Here is a 16,808-nt window from a genome sequence, read left to right as displayed (position 1 = left end):
CGCTGGTGATGTCACCGGCTGCAGCTCACTAAAATATCTCCTAAACAGTGCATGTTTAGAAGATATTAATTTTAATTAAAGGTAAACTTTATTATAAGCTTACTTGTAAGTAAAAATAATAAATTAAAGTTTACTACCACTTTAAAGCTGAAGTCCACTGTTTGATTCAAGCATGGGTTTGGATATAGCTTGTTCTGAAGATAAGATAAAGCCCCTAATGTACATAGCTCCTAATCTGGAGTATCCCACTCATCTCCTTCATCCCATTCCCCATTCAACAAAAATAAAATCAATGCCCCTAGAGTGATTGGAGAAACGAGTGAATGAGCATCGTGCATTGGCTGTGGGGCAAGGTATTCAGAGAGGACCTGGACAGTAATCCTGTGGCTCCCAAGGGACTGCATAAATGATTATGAAATGAATCAAAATATTGTATTGGCCAGGAAAGAAAGACAGACAGTGAATATTGTAGGGTTTCATTACATTGGTGGTCAATGGAGAAGCCCCCCTTTACATTGTTGATGAGTGGGAGAAGAACTCCTTTCACTGTTCAGTAGAATGAATCCTCCTTAATTTGGTGGTCAGCATAGTGCCTCCTAACATTGGTGGTGAGTGGGAGAGATGACCCATAAATTGGTGGTCAGTGGGAATAATGCCTCTATATTGGTGGTCAATATAATGCCCCCTAAATTGGTTGTGTGTGGAAGAGGAGACCCACAAATTGGTGGTCAGTGGGAAGAAGGCCCCTTATATAGTGGTCAGCATAGTGTCCCCTACATTGTTGGTGAATGGGAGAGGTGACCCATAAATTGGTGGTTAGTGGGAAGAATGCCCCTTATATGGTGGGCAGCATAGTGTCCCCTACATTGGTGGTGAGTGGAAAAGGTGACCCATAAATTGGTGGTCAGTGGCGATAATGCTTCTATATTGGTGGTCAACATAATGCCCCTTAAACTGGTTGTCAGTGGAAGAGGTGACCCACAAATTGAAGGTCAGTGGGAAGAATGCCCCTTATATGGTGGGCAGCATAGTGTCCCCTACATTAGTGGTGAGTGAGAGAGGTGACCCATACATTGGTGCTCAGTGGTAAGAATGCTCCTTACATTGGTGGTCATTGGGAGAAGGAGGAGGACACACTGAAGGAGCTCTCCCTGAGAACCAGCGTTTTCAAGCCTGGGCCTTGCCTGCTAGCTTGGCCCAGGAACCATGCCTGATCCAGGGGGAGGCCCTGGGAGGGATTCCCCTGATGAGACCGGGCCTAGTGAGGAGGAGGAGGAGGAGGTGGAGGACCTGACTGTGGGTCCCAGCCCTGGTGAGGATGTCAATGTCTTCAGGCAGAAGATTACTGATAGATTGGTGACTATTGGAAGAGCTGAGGAGAAACTTATTGTGTTAAAATCTGAACACAAATCCTTCAGAGCCAAATACTGCCAGGCCTGGAGCAAGAACAGATTGGGTATGAAGCCAGCGCTCCAGCACATGGAGGATAAAGTAAAGAGACAATCTTTATTATTAGAAAAGCTGAAAGCTAGAAGTGGAGCATTTAAAGAAAAGTTTGATAATGAGAGGAGATTTGCCAGCCAGACATCAGTGAGCTCTCTGGATCAGCAGCCTCAGGTAATGGATGACCCGGCTCCATCTACATCAGCGTCTCTCCCCCCATGTCAGGCTGTGGAATCACCAGTGGCAACCAGCCAGGGGGTTGAGGGTGAGTATGGAACCTTGAGGTTCATCCAGCACATGGAGTCACCCCTGAGAGCAGACAAGTTTGCCTTCACTGATGACCCTGCAGAAGTCCCTGAGGATGGACAGAGGAGGTTCAGAGCAGCAAAGCCAAGACTGGTGGAGAGATCCCAGTACACCAACATGGCTGCTTCCAGCATGTCTGCCCCACCTGCTGCGGTGAGTACTGCGGATGAGGAGCTCTGCAAGCAACCTGCTGTGGAGGAATCCTCAGCCAACCTGGAGGAAAAATCCCTGGCAGAGAGGTCTCCAGACCATCAGGGGAATGTGGATGAACCTGCACCAAGCACCCCACAGATGGAAATTGTTGCTGCTGTTCCTGCTGAGACCAGTAGTCCCTCCAAAGGCAAGATGGCTGCCACCTGCAGAGAGACTGTTTCACCTGAGCTCCCAGGTGCTCCAGAGCTGATTGATGCTGGTGGGGGAGGGGAGCAGCACACTGCACAACATGGAGAGCAAACAGCACACATGGATGTCTCACTTGTTGCTGTGTCTGAACATCGAATCCAGTCCTGGGCTGAGTGTCCTTTCTTGGAGCAAGAGATGACTGATGGAGCTTCTATGGTTGCAGCAGTGAGTGCGGACATTGCTGTGAAGTCTATGACTGTTGAGACTGGTAAAGCAATGGATGTGATGGTGGTGGGTGGAGGTGAAGGGGTTAACATTGCTGATAAGACTAAAAATGACATTTCTCCCCCTGCTGAGCAGAGAGAGGATACACCATCCAATCCCGGATCTGTGCAATCGGTATCTGCTAGAGTTGCACCAGACGCTCCCAGACACACAAATATTTCTGCTGCTGGGAGGATTGGGGGGAGCTATGCCTCTGTTTTGGGGAGTCGCACCAAGGGGGGTGGTGGTAGTGTTGGGAATGCTAATGGTCACAATTTGGGGAGGTTTGGTGGTGGGATGGTTGGTGGGGTCAGGAGAAGGAATGTGGTACAGTTGAAGTGGGAGGGGGAAGGGAACCCACCAGTAAGGGGGAGGGTGGCGGAGTTGATTCTAGAGATGGGGTTTAAAGCCTGTGATGTGTTTGCGTTGATCTGCCCAGTAGGCAGCTATGAATACGATTTGTCATTTGTAAAACCTGAAGGCCTGGACCTGTTTTGGGAGAGATATTGGAGGTGCAGGAGCCTTCAGCAGTGGAAAGGTTTGGTGGCAAAGGTTGTTTCCAGACAGCCTTTGATAAAATCGGTGACAATCCTGGTCCGGAATGAATCTATACCAGAGGCTGATTTAGTAGTTTGGCTACGCCGACATGGTGAGGTCCTCACCCCACTGCGGAAGGTCCTGGATGAGCATAGGATATGGTCAGGGGCCTGGATGGTGTCAGTGCAATTGAGGGTGCTGGGCAATGTGGTTCAGCATCTTCCCTGCTCAGCCTTTCTGGGGAGGGATAGGCTGACCATTTTCTATCAAGGTCAGCCTAAAGTTTGTAACAAATGTGGAGAGAAAGGTCATTTTGCATCGTCCTGCACCATCAAGAAGTGCTCACTGTGTCAGGATTTTGGCCATTTGGCCAAAGAATGCACCGAGATTCGGTGTAATTTGTGCCAGCAGCTGGGTCATCCATACAGTCTGTGCCCAGAGGCACTACACAACCTGCCAGGACTGGAGGCTGAGCTGCAGAGGCTGGATAAAGAGGATGAGGCAGCTGATGCTAGGGAGGAAACTGTTGTTGCCCCTCCTGTGTCTGTTCCGTCTGTTGTGTCAGATTCTGTTTCCCCCGGTAATGTCACCCCTGAGTCTGTCCCTCCTGTTCCTATGGTACGTAGATCCTCCAGACTGGCGGAAGCTGCTGGGGGGGCTGGTTTAGTGGATCTTCCCTCTCGGCCTACTCCACCTCCGGTACCTGTCCCCCGTCAGCGCAAACGTGGTCAGGAGGTTGTGGGGGTGCCGGATGGGGGTGGAGCCGATGGGGCTCAGGGAGGGGTATCCATGTCCCATGTCTCACCTCCTGCTGGGGGGGATTCGGCTGATGAAGGGTGGGAGAGGGTGAAGGAGAAGAGGAAGAAGAAGAAGAAGAAGAGGAGGATGAGAAGAGCTGTCCTCTCTTCCTCAGAATCAGATCCAGGAGGGGTCCCTCTTGGCAATACTTTTTTCAGTTTTGTCAGGTGATGAGATGGTATCGGATATATCCATTTCTCTATCATCTATGGATGAGGGGGAGTCACATACTCTGAAGAGAGCTGTTTCGGGTGATGAGAGTGTGGTAGAGGTTAAGAAACGACTACCCCAATCATCCTGATGGCAGTTCCCACTCTGTTAAAGGTGGCGACCATTAATGTCGCCAGCATTAAATCTGCAAGAGCTCGTGATACGGCCTTATTTTTGCTCAGCGAATTTGATGCTGAGATTTTATTTTTGCAAGAGACCTGGCTCAATACATTAGCCGATGTCTATCTAGCAAAAAGGGAGTGGAGATGTGGTCCCTCCTTTTGGTCTCTTGCGGCTGAACCTTGCAGCGGAGTTGCGGTCCTTTTTAAAACCGATATGGTAACGTGCCGGCGGGTAATTGAGGTAGAAATGGGGAGATGCATGGTCTTAGACGTCTCTGTTAGGGGGCAGGACCTGCGCCTGATCAATATCTATGGACCACAGTCAAAATGGGGCAGGAAATGCCTCCTCACAAAGATCAAGCCCTTCCTTTTTACGTCCCAGCAGGTTGTCTTTGGAGGTGACTTTAACACCATAATTAGGCCTGAAGACAGGAGAGGCTCCATAGACAGGCTGGGTTATGATGGCGTTTTTCTCAGAGATTTGGTTAGACAGGCAGGCCTGGTAGATGTGCACATTAAGCACTGCCCTGGCAGCACAGGCTTCACATTTCAGAGAGGGAATAGTCAGAGCAGGATAGACAGGTTTTTTTTAAAGGAGAACTCTGCTTTCTCAGCTCCTGAGTTGAAGGCGGTGGAGTTCTCTGACCACTGTATGCTGTCTGTGACTCTGAATGCCTCGGACACTCCACCCAGGGGAAGGGGTGTCTGGAAACTGAATTCGGCTCTCCTGGAAGATGTAGAGGTAAGACAATCCTTTGAGGATTTTTTTCAGGCACAGGTTTCTATTCTGGACTTTTGCAGCACTAAGTCAGAGTGGTGGGAGCTTGTGAAACAAAGGGCGATTGGACTTTTCAAGGCCATAAGTAAGAAGAAGCAGCTTGGTATGTATATTGCCTACCAGCATTTGCGGAGGAAGCTTGATCGTCTTGTCTCGTATGGAGGAGATCCAGGGGAGATCTCTGAAGTGAAGCTTCTTCTTAGGAAGTGTCAATACGACCGGCATGCCTCCTTGGTTCTGGAGAGGGATTATGGGAAATATCACTCACCTGATCCTTACCAGAACTGTAAGCAAGGCATAGCAGTTAAGACGGTCATTGGCCTGAAAGACAGTACAGGTTCCCTGATAAAGTCCAGATCAGGGATCTTGGAGATCCTTGGGTCGTATTATGCAGACCTCCTGGGAAGAAAGGACCTTAGCCGGGACAGGATGGAAAGCTTTCTGGATTCTACTCCAGGATTGGGAAATGGTGTATTGCTTTTGATGAATTTGACAGAACCAATTTCAGCGGATGAGGTAGTTTATGCTATAGACAAGCTGGCTACCAAAAAATCGCCTGGGCCAGATGGATTGACAGCTGAATTTTACAAGTGTTTTAAGTCCATTCTGGCTCCCTTTTTAGCGGAGGTTTTTAACAGCTGTCTAGAAGAGGGTTCGCTCCCTCCATGAGGCAATCCGCTGTGATTCTTCTGCAAAAGGTAAAGACCCCTCAATGATTGAGAACTGGCGCCCCATCAGTCTTCTCAATGTTGATAGAAAGATCTTGGCAAAGATTCTTTTTTGGCGCTTGTCGTCAGTAGCAGGCGATTTGTTGTCCAGCCATCAGCACTGTTCGGTCCAAGGTAGAAGTACCTTTTCAGCAGTTTTGGCTATCCGGGAGGCTTTGGAACGATGCAGGGCTGCTGGATGGAGAAAGTACTTGCTGGCATTGGATCAGGCAAAAGCTTTTGATCGAGTGAATCATGAATATCTGTGGTTGCTGCTTGGTAGATACGGCCTGCAGGGGAGGTTTATAGATTGGCTGAAGACATTATATAAAGGGGCTGAGAGCTTCCCACTTGTTAATGGTTGGGTTGGGCGGCCTTTTGAGGTCGGCTCTGGTGTGCGCCAGGGATGTCCTTTGAGCCCCCTGCTATATGCTTTCGCAATCGACCCCTTTGTAAGAAGGCTAGAGGGCGCATCGTTGTGCGTGGTGCCTCTGGGCATTGCTGGTGTGCCGCCTTTGAAGGTCGTTGCCTATGCTGATGATGTGTCTGTTATTATCTCTGGGACTGAGGAGGCGCAGGAGGTGGTCTCTGTGATAGAGCAGTACACGGAGGCTTCTGGCTCTAAAGTCAACCATGAAAAGAGTGAAGTTTTCTGGATGGGTGAGGAGGGTGAAAGCTTCGAACTTCCGGATGCCTTCCCAGAGCCCCAGCAGGAAATTAAAATTTTGGGCATCAAATTTGGTCCTGGTGACTATGGTCATCGAAACTGGGAAAGCAGGTTGGTAGTTGCCAATGCCAAAGTAGCGAGCTGGAAGAGATGGAAGCTTTCCTTAAGAGAGAGGGTTGACTTGATCAAAACTTACCTGATCCCGATCTTTTTATATGTCAGCTTCGTCTGTATCTTGCCAGTATCTCTCTATGCACGGGTCTACAGCTGTTTTTTCCAACTGTTATGGGGAAATAGGCTGAACTTGATCAAACGCAATGTAACTTACCTGTCCAGGCGGGAGGGTGGCCTAGGAATGGTCAACCCGATAGTTTTCTTTTCTTTGCTCTTTTTAAAGTACAATCTTGGTAATATGTTAGCAGAGACCCCGCCGGGATGGGTGGGTATTTTTCAGTCTTGGTTTAGGCCTTTTCTGCATTGCTGGGAAGATGGCGGCCCAGTGAAAAGTCTAAGAGTCCGACATGGCAAGCTCCCGGCTTATGTTGCCCCGTGTCTGAAAATACTTCGGCAGTGGCAGGTGACAGTGGAGGATATCAGGTCCCTTCCCAGGAAGCTTCTGGGGGAGAGGATTTTGGCTTCTGCTTTCAGTGTGTCACTGGCCTTAAAGGATTGCCCAGGCTCCGTAATGAGGGAGGGATTGCGTTTAATTAACTTGGAGAGAATCCCTTTGAAGTTTAGGGATCAAGCCTGGCTCGCTTTTCATGGAAGGCTCTATGTGAGAGGGAACCTGAAGCACCGCCCTGTGGATGATCGGGATTGTCCTAGAGCAGAGTGTGTTGGTAAAGTGGAGTCTATGGACCACTTTCTGCTCCTGTGTGCCTTTAACATAGAGGTGTATAAAAGGGTGGGGAGGGTTCTGGGCATCCCCTTTCTCTATCGCATGAGTTATGCAGAGTGGGTGTACGGGGCATTCCCAGCTCGCTGGGACTTTGATTTGGATACACTTTTTCTAGTTAGTATAGTTGTCCGTTACTTCACATGGAACGCACGGTGTCAGATTACCCTGCGGAAGAAAGTCCTCCCTGTAGAGGTGGTGGTGCACGATATTCTGGGTGAGGTTGGGAAGATTCGGGGTCTTGAGAGGGTCAGAGAGCCTCGGGCGGTCTGGATAAGGGCGTGGAGGAATATCAGACCTGCCTTTGGTGAACTGTCCATCTCTGGGTGAGGGGCTCTTTCCTTATACTGTTCTTTTCACTCCCGTAGTTTTTGTTGATTAAGATCTTTTTTGAAGAAGGGCTGCATGCATAAGGGGGGTGGGGTGGTTTCTTGACCTCACAGGTTTGATGTCTGGTGTAGTGATGTGAGTGGTAGTACGATTTATTTCCCCAATTATGTCAAGTTCATTTCTGAGACGTTTGCTTTTGTCTGACAGCAGATTTTGCTATGTTTATTTTCGTTTTTGCTGTAAATATATATAATAATTCTGTATAATATTTTATGTTTATTGATTGCGAGACTTTTAATAAAGAAATATTGGAAAGAATGCCCTTATGTGGTGATCAGCATAGTGTCCCCTACATTTGTGAAGAATGGGAGAGGTGACCCATAAATTGGTGGTCAGTAGAAAGAATGCCCTTATATGGTGATCAGCATAGTGTCCCTGACATTGGTGGAGAGAGGGAGAGGTAACTCATAAATTGGTGGTCAGTGGAAAGAATGCCCTTATATGGTGGTCAGCATAGTGTCCCGTACATTGGTGGAGAGTGGGAGAGGTGACCCATAAATTGGTGGTCATTGGAAATAATGCCCTTATATGGTGGTCAGCATAGTGCCCCCTACATTGGTGGAGAGTAGGAGAGGTGAAATTTGTGTTCAACAGGAAGATTACTTGTTATTTTGGTGGTAAGAACAGTGCTCCCCTACATTGATGATCACTGTGCTCGCTCTATGGAGTGGCATTAATACCACAACTATGCAGTACACACTGTCAAGCAGAAGATCAATTCGCTAATACTCACTACTCAAGGAACCCCCAGCAACCACTGTATAAGAGCTAGATTTCCAAAGAAGCATGTTTAAGAATAACTAAAATAGGTGAAAAAGAGGTAATTTTTGTTTGATATACATCATGTAATAAAAAACACTGTTGGGAAGCTGGCTACTTGGAGCCAAGCTGTTGCATTTAAACTACATTCTGTAAATCCTTCCTCGCCCTTGCCTTCTTAAATTAAGCATTATATGCTTTACGGACACACTGTTGCACTGTGCCAAATCTGTTTGCAACTAGAAAAGTAGCACAAACACAAAGGGCACGCTTCTGTTATTTTTAAACTGTAACTTCTTTGTGAGATAATCTTACAGCACATTGTCAAGCACAGCGTCTCAACCAATGAAGCATGTATCCCTAAGCGTACTTCTGCTTTTTAAATTTAACATTTCAAAGTTTGTGCAAATAGCTAAGATCAACAGGTTTTTACTTGGGTGAATAATTCAAACATCTAACTGGAAGTTCCCCATCTTGCAAGAATTGTAAGTGATACACAATTAAAAAGAAGTATCATCACAACGTAAAAATCTTTGTTAAATCCCCCAGGGGACCAAATGCATGAGGCTCTCTGTCCCATCTTGATCTGTGACCACATTGTGAATTAAAGAAAATCTTTATTTCTGCTTGTGCTGTGCTGTAGCTCCACCCCAGGCTGAAACCCAATTTATGGGCATTCCAATGGGGGAGTTACAGCACAGCGCTGTAGCCCCCAGCCTCTGTCTTCTGTGTGCTGTTAAGTGCATAAAACATATAAATAGTGCAGCAATTGCTGCTGTCTTTTGCAGCTGATCTGGTACTTGTGGTTCCACAGGTCAGCAGCAAGGCTATTTAGTTGCTTGAAGTTCGAAAACTGTACAAGGCTGTTTTGTCATTTGTAGTTCTACAAACATATGGTCTGGTCTTGCCTCCTTGCTGCAGGCCACTGGAATTTTTAGGTGTTACTAAATCTCACCTGCTAATTAACATAGCTTGCTTCATGGCCAATTCTTGCCCAGCTTCCCTGACTGCTTTATTGTTTAAACTGTGCTAAGACTGCCATCTGTGCTTAAGCAATAGGTTGTATTCCTAGCCACAGTTCCCTTTCCCAGTGTTGCTCAGTAACCCCATGTTTCAGTTCTTACTGTATGTTCCTGAGCATTCCTGGGACCCCAGTGCCTCCAGCTATCCATGCACCTTGGTCCCTCCAGTGACTCTGCTATTCTCTCATCCCCCCAGTGCTGCGAAAGATCACTACCCCTGTGTTTCTGTGATCCTGGCATCTCAGTGATCCCATTGATCTTTGTACATTACTGTCTGTTTGGTTATTGACCTCAGCCCTATTCCTGACTGTGCATGTCTGCTGCCAGCCCTGACTTTTGGCCTGTCCCCATTTTCAAGTTTGCTTATTGATTTAGTACTTTGTTCTGTTTCTTTCCCTGTTCAGCTGCCATTTGCACATGTGTACTGGAGGGCTACAAGTTCAAAGCCATCTCACAGCAAAGCCCATACACCCTTGTTGGGTTCACCGGGGAATCCAGGTGGCTCCTTGGACTCTGCACCTGACCTCACACCTCCACCAAGCATGTAGATGGTCCAGAGGTTCAATAATCCCACTAGCTTGTAACTTGCCCCTGTCCTCCTGCTGCAATGAATGGCAGCACTGTCACCATCTCCTCACCTCTATGTCTCCAACAAGTAAATGGTGCAGTGCTTGCTCCTGTTACCCTGCTGAGATGAATGACAGCAATCTCACTATGCCCTTTTCCTCCATACTTCCAATGTATGAATTTCTGCTGTACTTGGTATCAGGAACATATGTCTTAAGACTCCAGCAGAAGACATTCCAGTGTCTAGACAGTGTGCATTCTGGACCATGCACCTACCCAGCTGTCAAACTGTGTCTCCATGCAGCCACTGACATCAACAGGACTGCCTGCATGAGGATGCATGGAACACCATGCATCTCTGTGCAGGCAAATATGGCCCTCACGTACGCTTACATTCATCCATGTGAATGAGTCCTATGCAGGGGTGGACTGACCATTTGGAAACTCGGGCACTGCCCGAGGGCCCGGGGTCAGTGAGATGCCCCTGGTACCTTTTTCATAGGCTTTTTTGAGTTTGAGTAAGGATACAGGGGCCCCATGATCCCCTATTGCCTGGGGGCCCCATGAGTTGTCAGTCCGCCCCTGGTCCTATGTGATATAAAATAACGTTTTATTTGGTACTATGACATGCTGGAGAAACATAGGGGCTGAAATACTAAAAAGATATAGGTTGTTCATTTCTACTTTGCAAGGGAATTTTCCCTTCGCTTGGTAAATGAGGTGAAGCTCACCTGACTTTAGTCATCCAATCATTTTCAAGCAAAAAAAAAAAAGAAAAGGTTTTTGAACAGTTGGCAAAAATGTAATAATTGCTTTACTTTTGTAGCATTTTCTAACATCAGAATGTGAAGAGTACGCTCCAATAACATACCATTAATCATTCAAATGAATACAGATCAGGGCTCCAGTTTTGAATTCCAGCATAGCAGCCCACATCACTGTCTTTTTTTAGATGTTAAAGTGGAATTTAATTCTGCTATATCACTTCAGGCTGGCCCATTTTGCAGGTATACAGTCAGGTCCATAAATATTGGGACATCGACACAATTCTAACATTTTTGGCTCTATACACCACCACAATGGATTTGAACTGAAATGAACAAGATGTGCTTTAACTGCAGACTGTCAGCTTTAATTTGGGGGTATTTACATCCAAATCAGGTGAATGGTGTAGGAATTACAACAGTTTACATATGTGCCTCCCACTTGTTAATGGACCAAAAGTAATGGGACAGAATAATAATCATAAATCAAACTTTCACTTTTTAATACTTGGTTGCAAATCCTTTGCAATCAATTACAGCCTGAAGTCTGGAACGCATAGACATCACCAGACGCTGGGTTTCATCCCTGGTGATGCTCTGCCAGGCCTCTACTGCAACTGTCTTCAGTTCCTGCTTGTTCTTGGGGCATTTTCCCTTCAGTTTTGTCTTCAGCAAGTGAAATACATGCTCAATCGGATTCAGGTCAGGTGATTGACTTGGCCATTGCATAACATTCCACTTCTTTCCCTTAAAAAACTCTTTGCTTGCTTTTGCAGTATGCTTTGGGTCATTGTCCATCTGCACTGTGAAGCGGCGTCCAATGAGTTCTGAAGCATTTGGCTGAATATGAGCAGATAATATTGCCCGAAACACTTTAGAATTCATCCTGCTGCTTTTGTCAGCAGTCACATCATCAATAAATACAATTCTCAGTTCCATTGGCAGCCATACATGCCCACGCCATGTCACTACAACCACCATGCTTCACTGATGAAGTGGTATGCTTAGGATCATGAGCAGTTCCTTTCCTTCTCCATACTCTTCTCTTCCCATCACTCTGGTACAAGTTGATCTCGGTCTCATCTGTCCATAGGATGTTGTTCCAGAACTGTGAAGGCTTTTTTAGATGTCGTTTGGCAAACTCTAATCTGGGCTTCCTGTTTTTGAGGCTCACCAATGGTTTACATCTTGTGGTGAACCCTCTGTATTCACTCTGGTGAAGTCTTCTCTTGATTGGTGACTTTGACACACATACACCTACCTCCTGGAGAGTGTTCTTGATCTGGCCAACTGTTGTGAAGGGTGTTTTCTTCACCAGGGAAAGAATTCTTCAGTCATCCACCACAGTTGTTTTCCGTGGTCTTCTGGGTCTTTTGGTGTTGCTGAGCTCCCCGGTGCGTTCCTTCTTTTTAAGAATGTTCCAACAGTTGTTTTGGTCACGCCTAATGTTTTTGCTATCTCTCTGATGGGTTTGTTTTGTTTTTTCAGCCTAATGATGGCTTGCTTCACTGATAGTGACGGCACTTTGGATCTCATCTTGAGAGTTGACAGCAACAGATTCCAAATGCAAATAGCACACTTGAAATGAACTCTGGACCTTTTATATGCTCATTGTAATTGGGATAATGAGGGAATAACACACACCTGGCCATGGAACAGCTGAGAAGCCAATTGTCCCATTACTTTTGGTCCCTTAACAAGTAGGAGGCACATATGCAAACTGCTGTAATTCCTACACCGTTCACCTGATTTGGATGTAAATATCCTCAAATTAAAGCTGACAGTCTGCAGTTAAAGCTTGTTCGTTTCATTTCAAATCCATTGTGGTGGTATATAGAGCTAAAAATGTTAGAATTGTGTCGATGTCCCAATATTTATGGACCTGACTGTAGCTACTGTATATAAAACATTAAAAATAAGAGCTTATACTGTTTAAAATATGGTATTACACTGACTCGCTGCACATTCTCAGTTGATCTTTCTTTTTAGGCACTGCTCCAAATTTATAGAGGCTGATCTGCTGACAGCTTAAAGATTTAATGCTGCTCAGGACTCAAAATGGCACCCTCCAGCAAGAAGAAACAGGAGCAATGCTGGAGGCAATTTACAGCACACATTCATTGTGGTAGCATAATTGTTAATGTGGAATGTATGTTTCTTGCTAGGGAACATTATTTTTTATCAAGCTGTTATAGGTAAAGGTCCACTTTAACCACTTCCCGTCCGGCCAATGTACATAAACGGCCAGTTGGGAGCAGTGCAGGAGCAGGTGGCCATTTATAAACGTCCTCCAGCTTACCTGCCTGTGTGTGCTCGATGGGAGCACGCGGCACCACGGTCCTGTACGGGACTTCTGTGTGAGGTCCCGATCATGTGACCACTGATTGGCCAATCAGTGATCACATAAATAGTAGTAAGCAAAATGTCACTTGTGACATCATTGCTTACTGCTAGTGAAACCTGTGAATGATCACAGAGGTCACATGGTACAAGACCATTCACAACAGCCTTGTACCATGTGACAAGCTGTGACCAATCACAGCTCTCACAGTATTTCTCAATGGCTGCAAGAATGCAGTCAGAGAGAAGGAGAAATGATTGCTTTTACAGCCTTTGTGGGTGTAAAAGCAATCAGTGTAAAAAACAAACAAACAAGACTTCATCACCCCCCACAAGTAGTACTATGGTGACAGAATGTTAAAAAAGACATAAATAATAATATAAAAAAATAAAATGTAAATGTGAAATTGTTTTTTTTTATAATTTTTGGTTATAAACTAATTTGGGTTATTTTTTTTTTTACTGAAAAGATAGCGGAATACATATTGGCCAATATTTATGAAGAAAGATTATTTATTTGCAAAATTTTATAAGAAAAACACTTTTTTTCAAAATGTTTGGACTTTTTTTTTATTTATGTAGCAAAAAAATAAAAATCCCAGTGGTGAATAAATACCACCAAAATAAAAATGTATCTCTCTCAAAAAAAATGCTAAAACATTCATATGGGTACAGTGTTGCATGACCACGCAATTGTCATTCAAAGTGTGATCGCACTGAAAGCTGAAAATTGGCCTGGACAAGAAGGGGGAGAAAGTGTCAGAACATGAAGTGGTTAAGATCTGAGGACTCCTTACTTGTTTCTAATGCAGAAGTGTTGCCAAACACACCCAAGATACATGTTATCTTTCCTTTTACGGCCACTAGTCAAATTCAAATGAGAACTGAAAATATAAATCCGAATGGCGGTACATCAGTAGGAAAGTAGAAATGAAGATGATACCTTTATTGTGGTTAAATGAATACATTTTGAGCTGCAAGCTTTTAGAAACATAAAGGAGACTATAAAAAACATAACTATGAATGTCTCAAGCACTTGCACAGCCTTCATCCCTTTTTTGTGTAATATGTTTACTTCTTATGTATAGTGCACAACAAAGAACACAATTTGGGACAGAGACATTTATATGTAGAGACAGAGGTACAGGTCAATGGGGTAAGAAAATTATTTAAAAGAAGTTGAGTCCAATAGAGCAAAGGTGTAAAATAAACACATTTTGGTCATGACATTTCATCCTCTTATCTGTAGTCTGTCTAGGAGTCAAATTGTAAGTTGCAGAAGGTGCAGATAAACAGGTACAGCATATGTAGGAGGATTTGATTCATTAGGCTAGCCACTTCAGTGGGCTTATGTTAAGGTTTATTATACCTTGAAAGTGGTTCTAAACATTTTTTACCTTAAGGCTCCATGCACACGGGGCGTTTTAATAACGCTGTTAACGTTAACTGTGTAAAGTCATGTTAAAAACGTGTTTTTCTGCGGTTTTTAGTGTTTTTGCATTAGCGTTTAGCTGCATTTTTTTGTGGTTTTTTTTAACAAAAAACATTTTTTTCTTTTTGCGCCAGTTTGCCGCATTTTACCACATTTTTCAGCCTTAGAACGTTTTTACAGCTAAAAAACTCCTCTAGAAACCCACTAGTTTGGGTTTTTGTTTCCAGCTGATTACAGTCTATGTGTGCATGGACACATAGGATAACATACTGGGGAGTTTACTGGCTGTAGAAAAAAATGGCAAAAGCCAAAAACAGCCGCTGTAAAAATGTTCAGTGTGCATGAGACCTAAGGCATTCACCCCACTACCTGTTCTACTCTACCCCCCTCCCTAAACACTTTTCTGACTCCTCTAACCTCCTCAAGTGCAGCCCCGAATGCAGCACTGCTCTGCTCACTTCCTGGTCTCACAAAAGACACTGAGGGTAGTGAGAGCCATAGGGTCTTACTATTGCTAGTCACATCTCTGTGAGGAGGGAGGGGACATGGCTTGCTTGCGCTGTGTGCGTGTCTATGGACACACACAGCCAGGCTCAGGAGCACTTGGGCACGGGTGCCACCTTAGCACCCAGCTTGCTGAGGGGACACTTGAAGGAAGAGAAGTGTATAGTGCTGGTGGGGGACTGCCAAAGAGGAGGTAAGGGACTGCTCTGTGCACTATCATTGCACAGAGCAGGTAAGTATAACCTCTTTTATTTTAAGAAACAAAAAATCAGCCTTTAATATCATTTTAATGAAAAAAAAAATATTTTGACAGTGCTGCTGTTGAACGTTTTCTTCACTTCCTGTCTGGGGAAAAATGTTGTCCCTGGAATAGTAAGAACAAATCTCTCAAACTTAGTCCTGGACAGCAATAAAACCTGACAGAGGCTTTTGTCCTTCCCTGTGTTATCAAAAACTAAATATTTTACTATGGGTATAGATACACTTTAGTTCATGATATTCCTTCCTTTGCTTTATATTGTAGCTGTGTTTGGCCAGCATCTTGCAGATACTATATTATATGAGAAGAAGTATGGAAGGCACCTGGTTCCAATATTAATGGAAAAGTGTGCAGACTTTATCCGGGAGAAGGGCCTGAATGAAGAGGGGATATTCCGTCTCCCTGGACAAGATAACCTGGTCAAACAGCTGAAAGAAGCTTTTGATGCCGGAGAGCGACCATCATTTAGCAGGTATCCAACTATGACCTCCATTAAGTACTTTCTTTATTTACAAAATAAAAAAAATGGTCAATACTTAACTGAACATTCATCCCTGTTTGTTGAATGGGAATGCTTGGGCTTATTAAATAAGGGACTGAAGCAGTGACGTCAGTGAATTCAGTGTTCCATATTGTAGGTGCACAATTTTGTCTGCAGAAGAAACTGTAATTCTGTTTGGCTAACTACTGTGTGATTCACACATCCTGCTATACCACCTAGCAAGGAATATAACTTTACTATTTCCTGGTTTACCTTTACAGCTTCATGTGTACAACAGTTTATTTATCTGTATTTTTATGTATAATTAACTGTGTACCAGGAAACCCAATTTTTTTTGTAACTCAATGTTATTGAGAAAACCCATAGAAGAGCAATTATATAGTTACTGTTTTGGCCATTTACACCCTCGTATCCCTTTTATCTCCAAATTGCAGTGATACAGATGTCCACACAGTGGCCTCTTTGTTTAAACTCTACCTGAGAGAATTGCCAGAGCCAGTTTTCCCTTGGTCGCAGTACGAGGACTGTCTTGCTTGTGAAAGTACTATGGCCATTGATGAGGAAAAGGTAAGTTACACTACTAGAATAATAATAGACATATGGCTGGGGAGGGAGGAGAGACCTTACCAACCATCAGGCAAGATTCAAATGTTTTATATGGCATCTTTCTCTGACTGATCCTGTGCAGAAGACAACTAGAAGTGATTCTAAAGGTTAATTTTTTTTTTTAAAATAGCAAACATGTCTATACGTACCTACTGTGTGCAGAGGTTTTGCACAGAGCAGCCTGGATCTTCCTGTTCTTGGGTCCCCCCCCCCCCCCGGCTCACCTGGCTTCTCCTGTCTGTTGGGTGCCCCCACAGCAAGCAGCTTGCTATGGGGGCACCCGCTGCTCCATGTGTACATTCACACATGGAGCTGCAGCTTGGCCTAACCTCCTCATTGGCTGACTAGCTGTAATTGACAGCAGCAGAAGCCAATGGCTCCCACTTGCTGTCTCAGCCAATGAGGAGGCAGAGACCCGGGACAGCTGAGGCTGTCATTCATATCACTGGATCGCAATGAGGCTCAGGTAAGTATTGAGGGGGCTGGGGGCACTGCTGCACACAGAAGGTTTTTTACCTTCATACATAGAATGCATGAAGGATAAAAACCTCCAGCCTTCACAACCACTTTAATGCATGGGCATTGTGCATAACA

General features: G+C 44.9%; 1 protein-coding gene across 2 annotated transcripts in view; it reads left to right on the top strand.

Moving 5' to 3' along the window:
- Window positions 1-16,808, top strand: part of ARHGAP25 (Rho GTPase activating protein 25) — a 230,216-nt gene that overhangs the window by 194,061 nt on the left and 19,347 nt on the right. For both annotated transcript variants that reach the window (XM_089687212.1, XM_089687213.1), the window contains exons 5-6: window positions 15,371-15,578; window positions 16,043-16,175. In XM_089687212.1, the coding sequence (XP_089543338.1) occupies window positions 15,371-15,578; window positions 16,043-16,175 (341 nt within the window). The remainder of the gene's footprint in view (window positions 1-15,370; window positions 15,579-16,042; window positions 16,176-16,808) is intronic.

This window comes from Staurois parvus, unplaced genomic scaffold (assembly GCF_062004578.1).
Source record: "Staurois parvus isolate SC_StPar_1 unplaced genomic scaffold, SC_StPar_1.0 ptg000420l, whole genome shotgun sequence".
NCBI lineage: Eukaryota > Metazoa > Chordata > Amphibia > Anura > Ranidae > Staurois > Staurois parvus.
The sequence above is the reverse complement of the archived record's forward strand: the minus strand, read 5'-3'. Positions and strand labels throughout refer to the sequence as shown.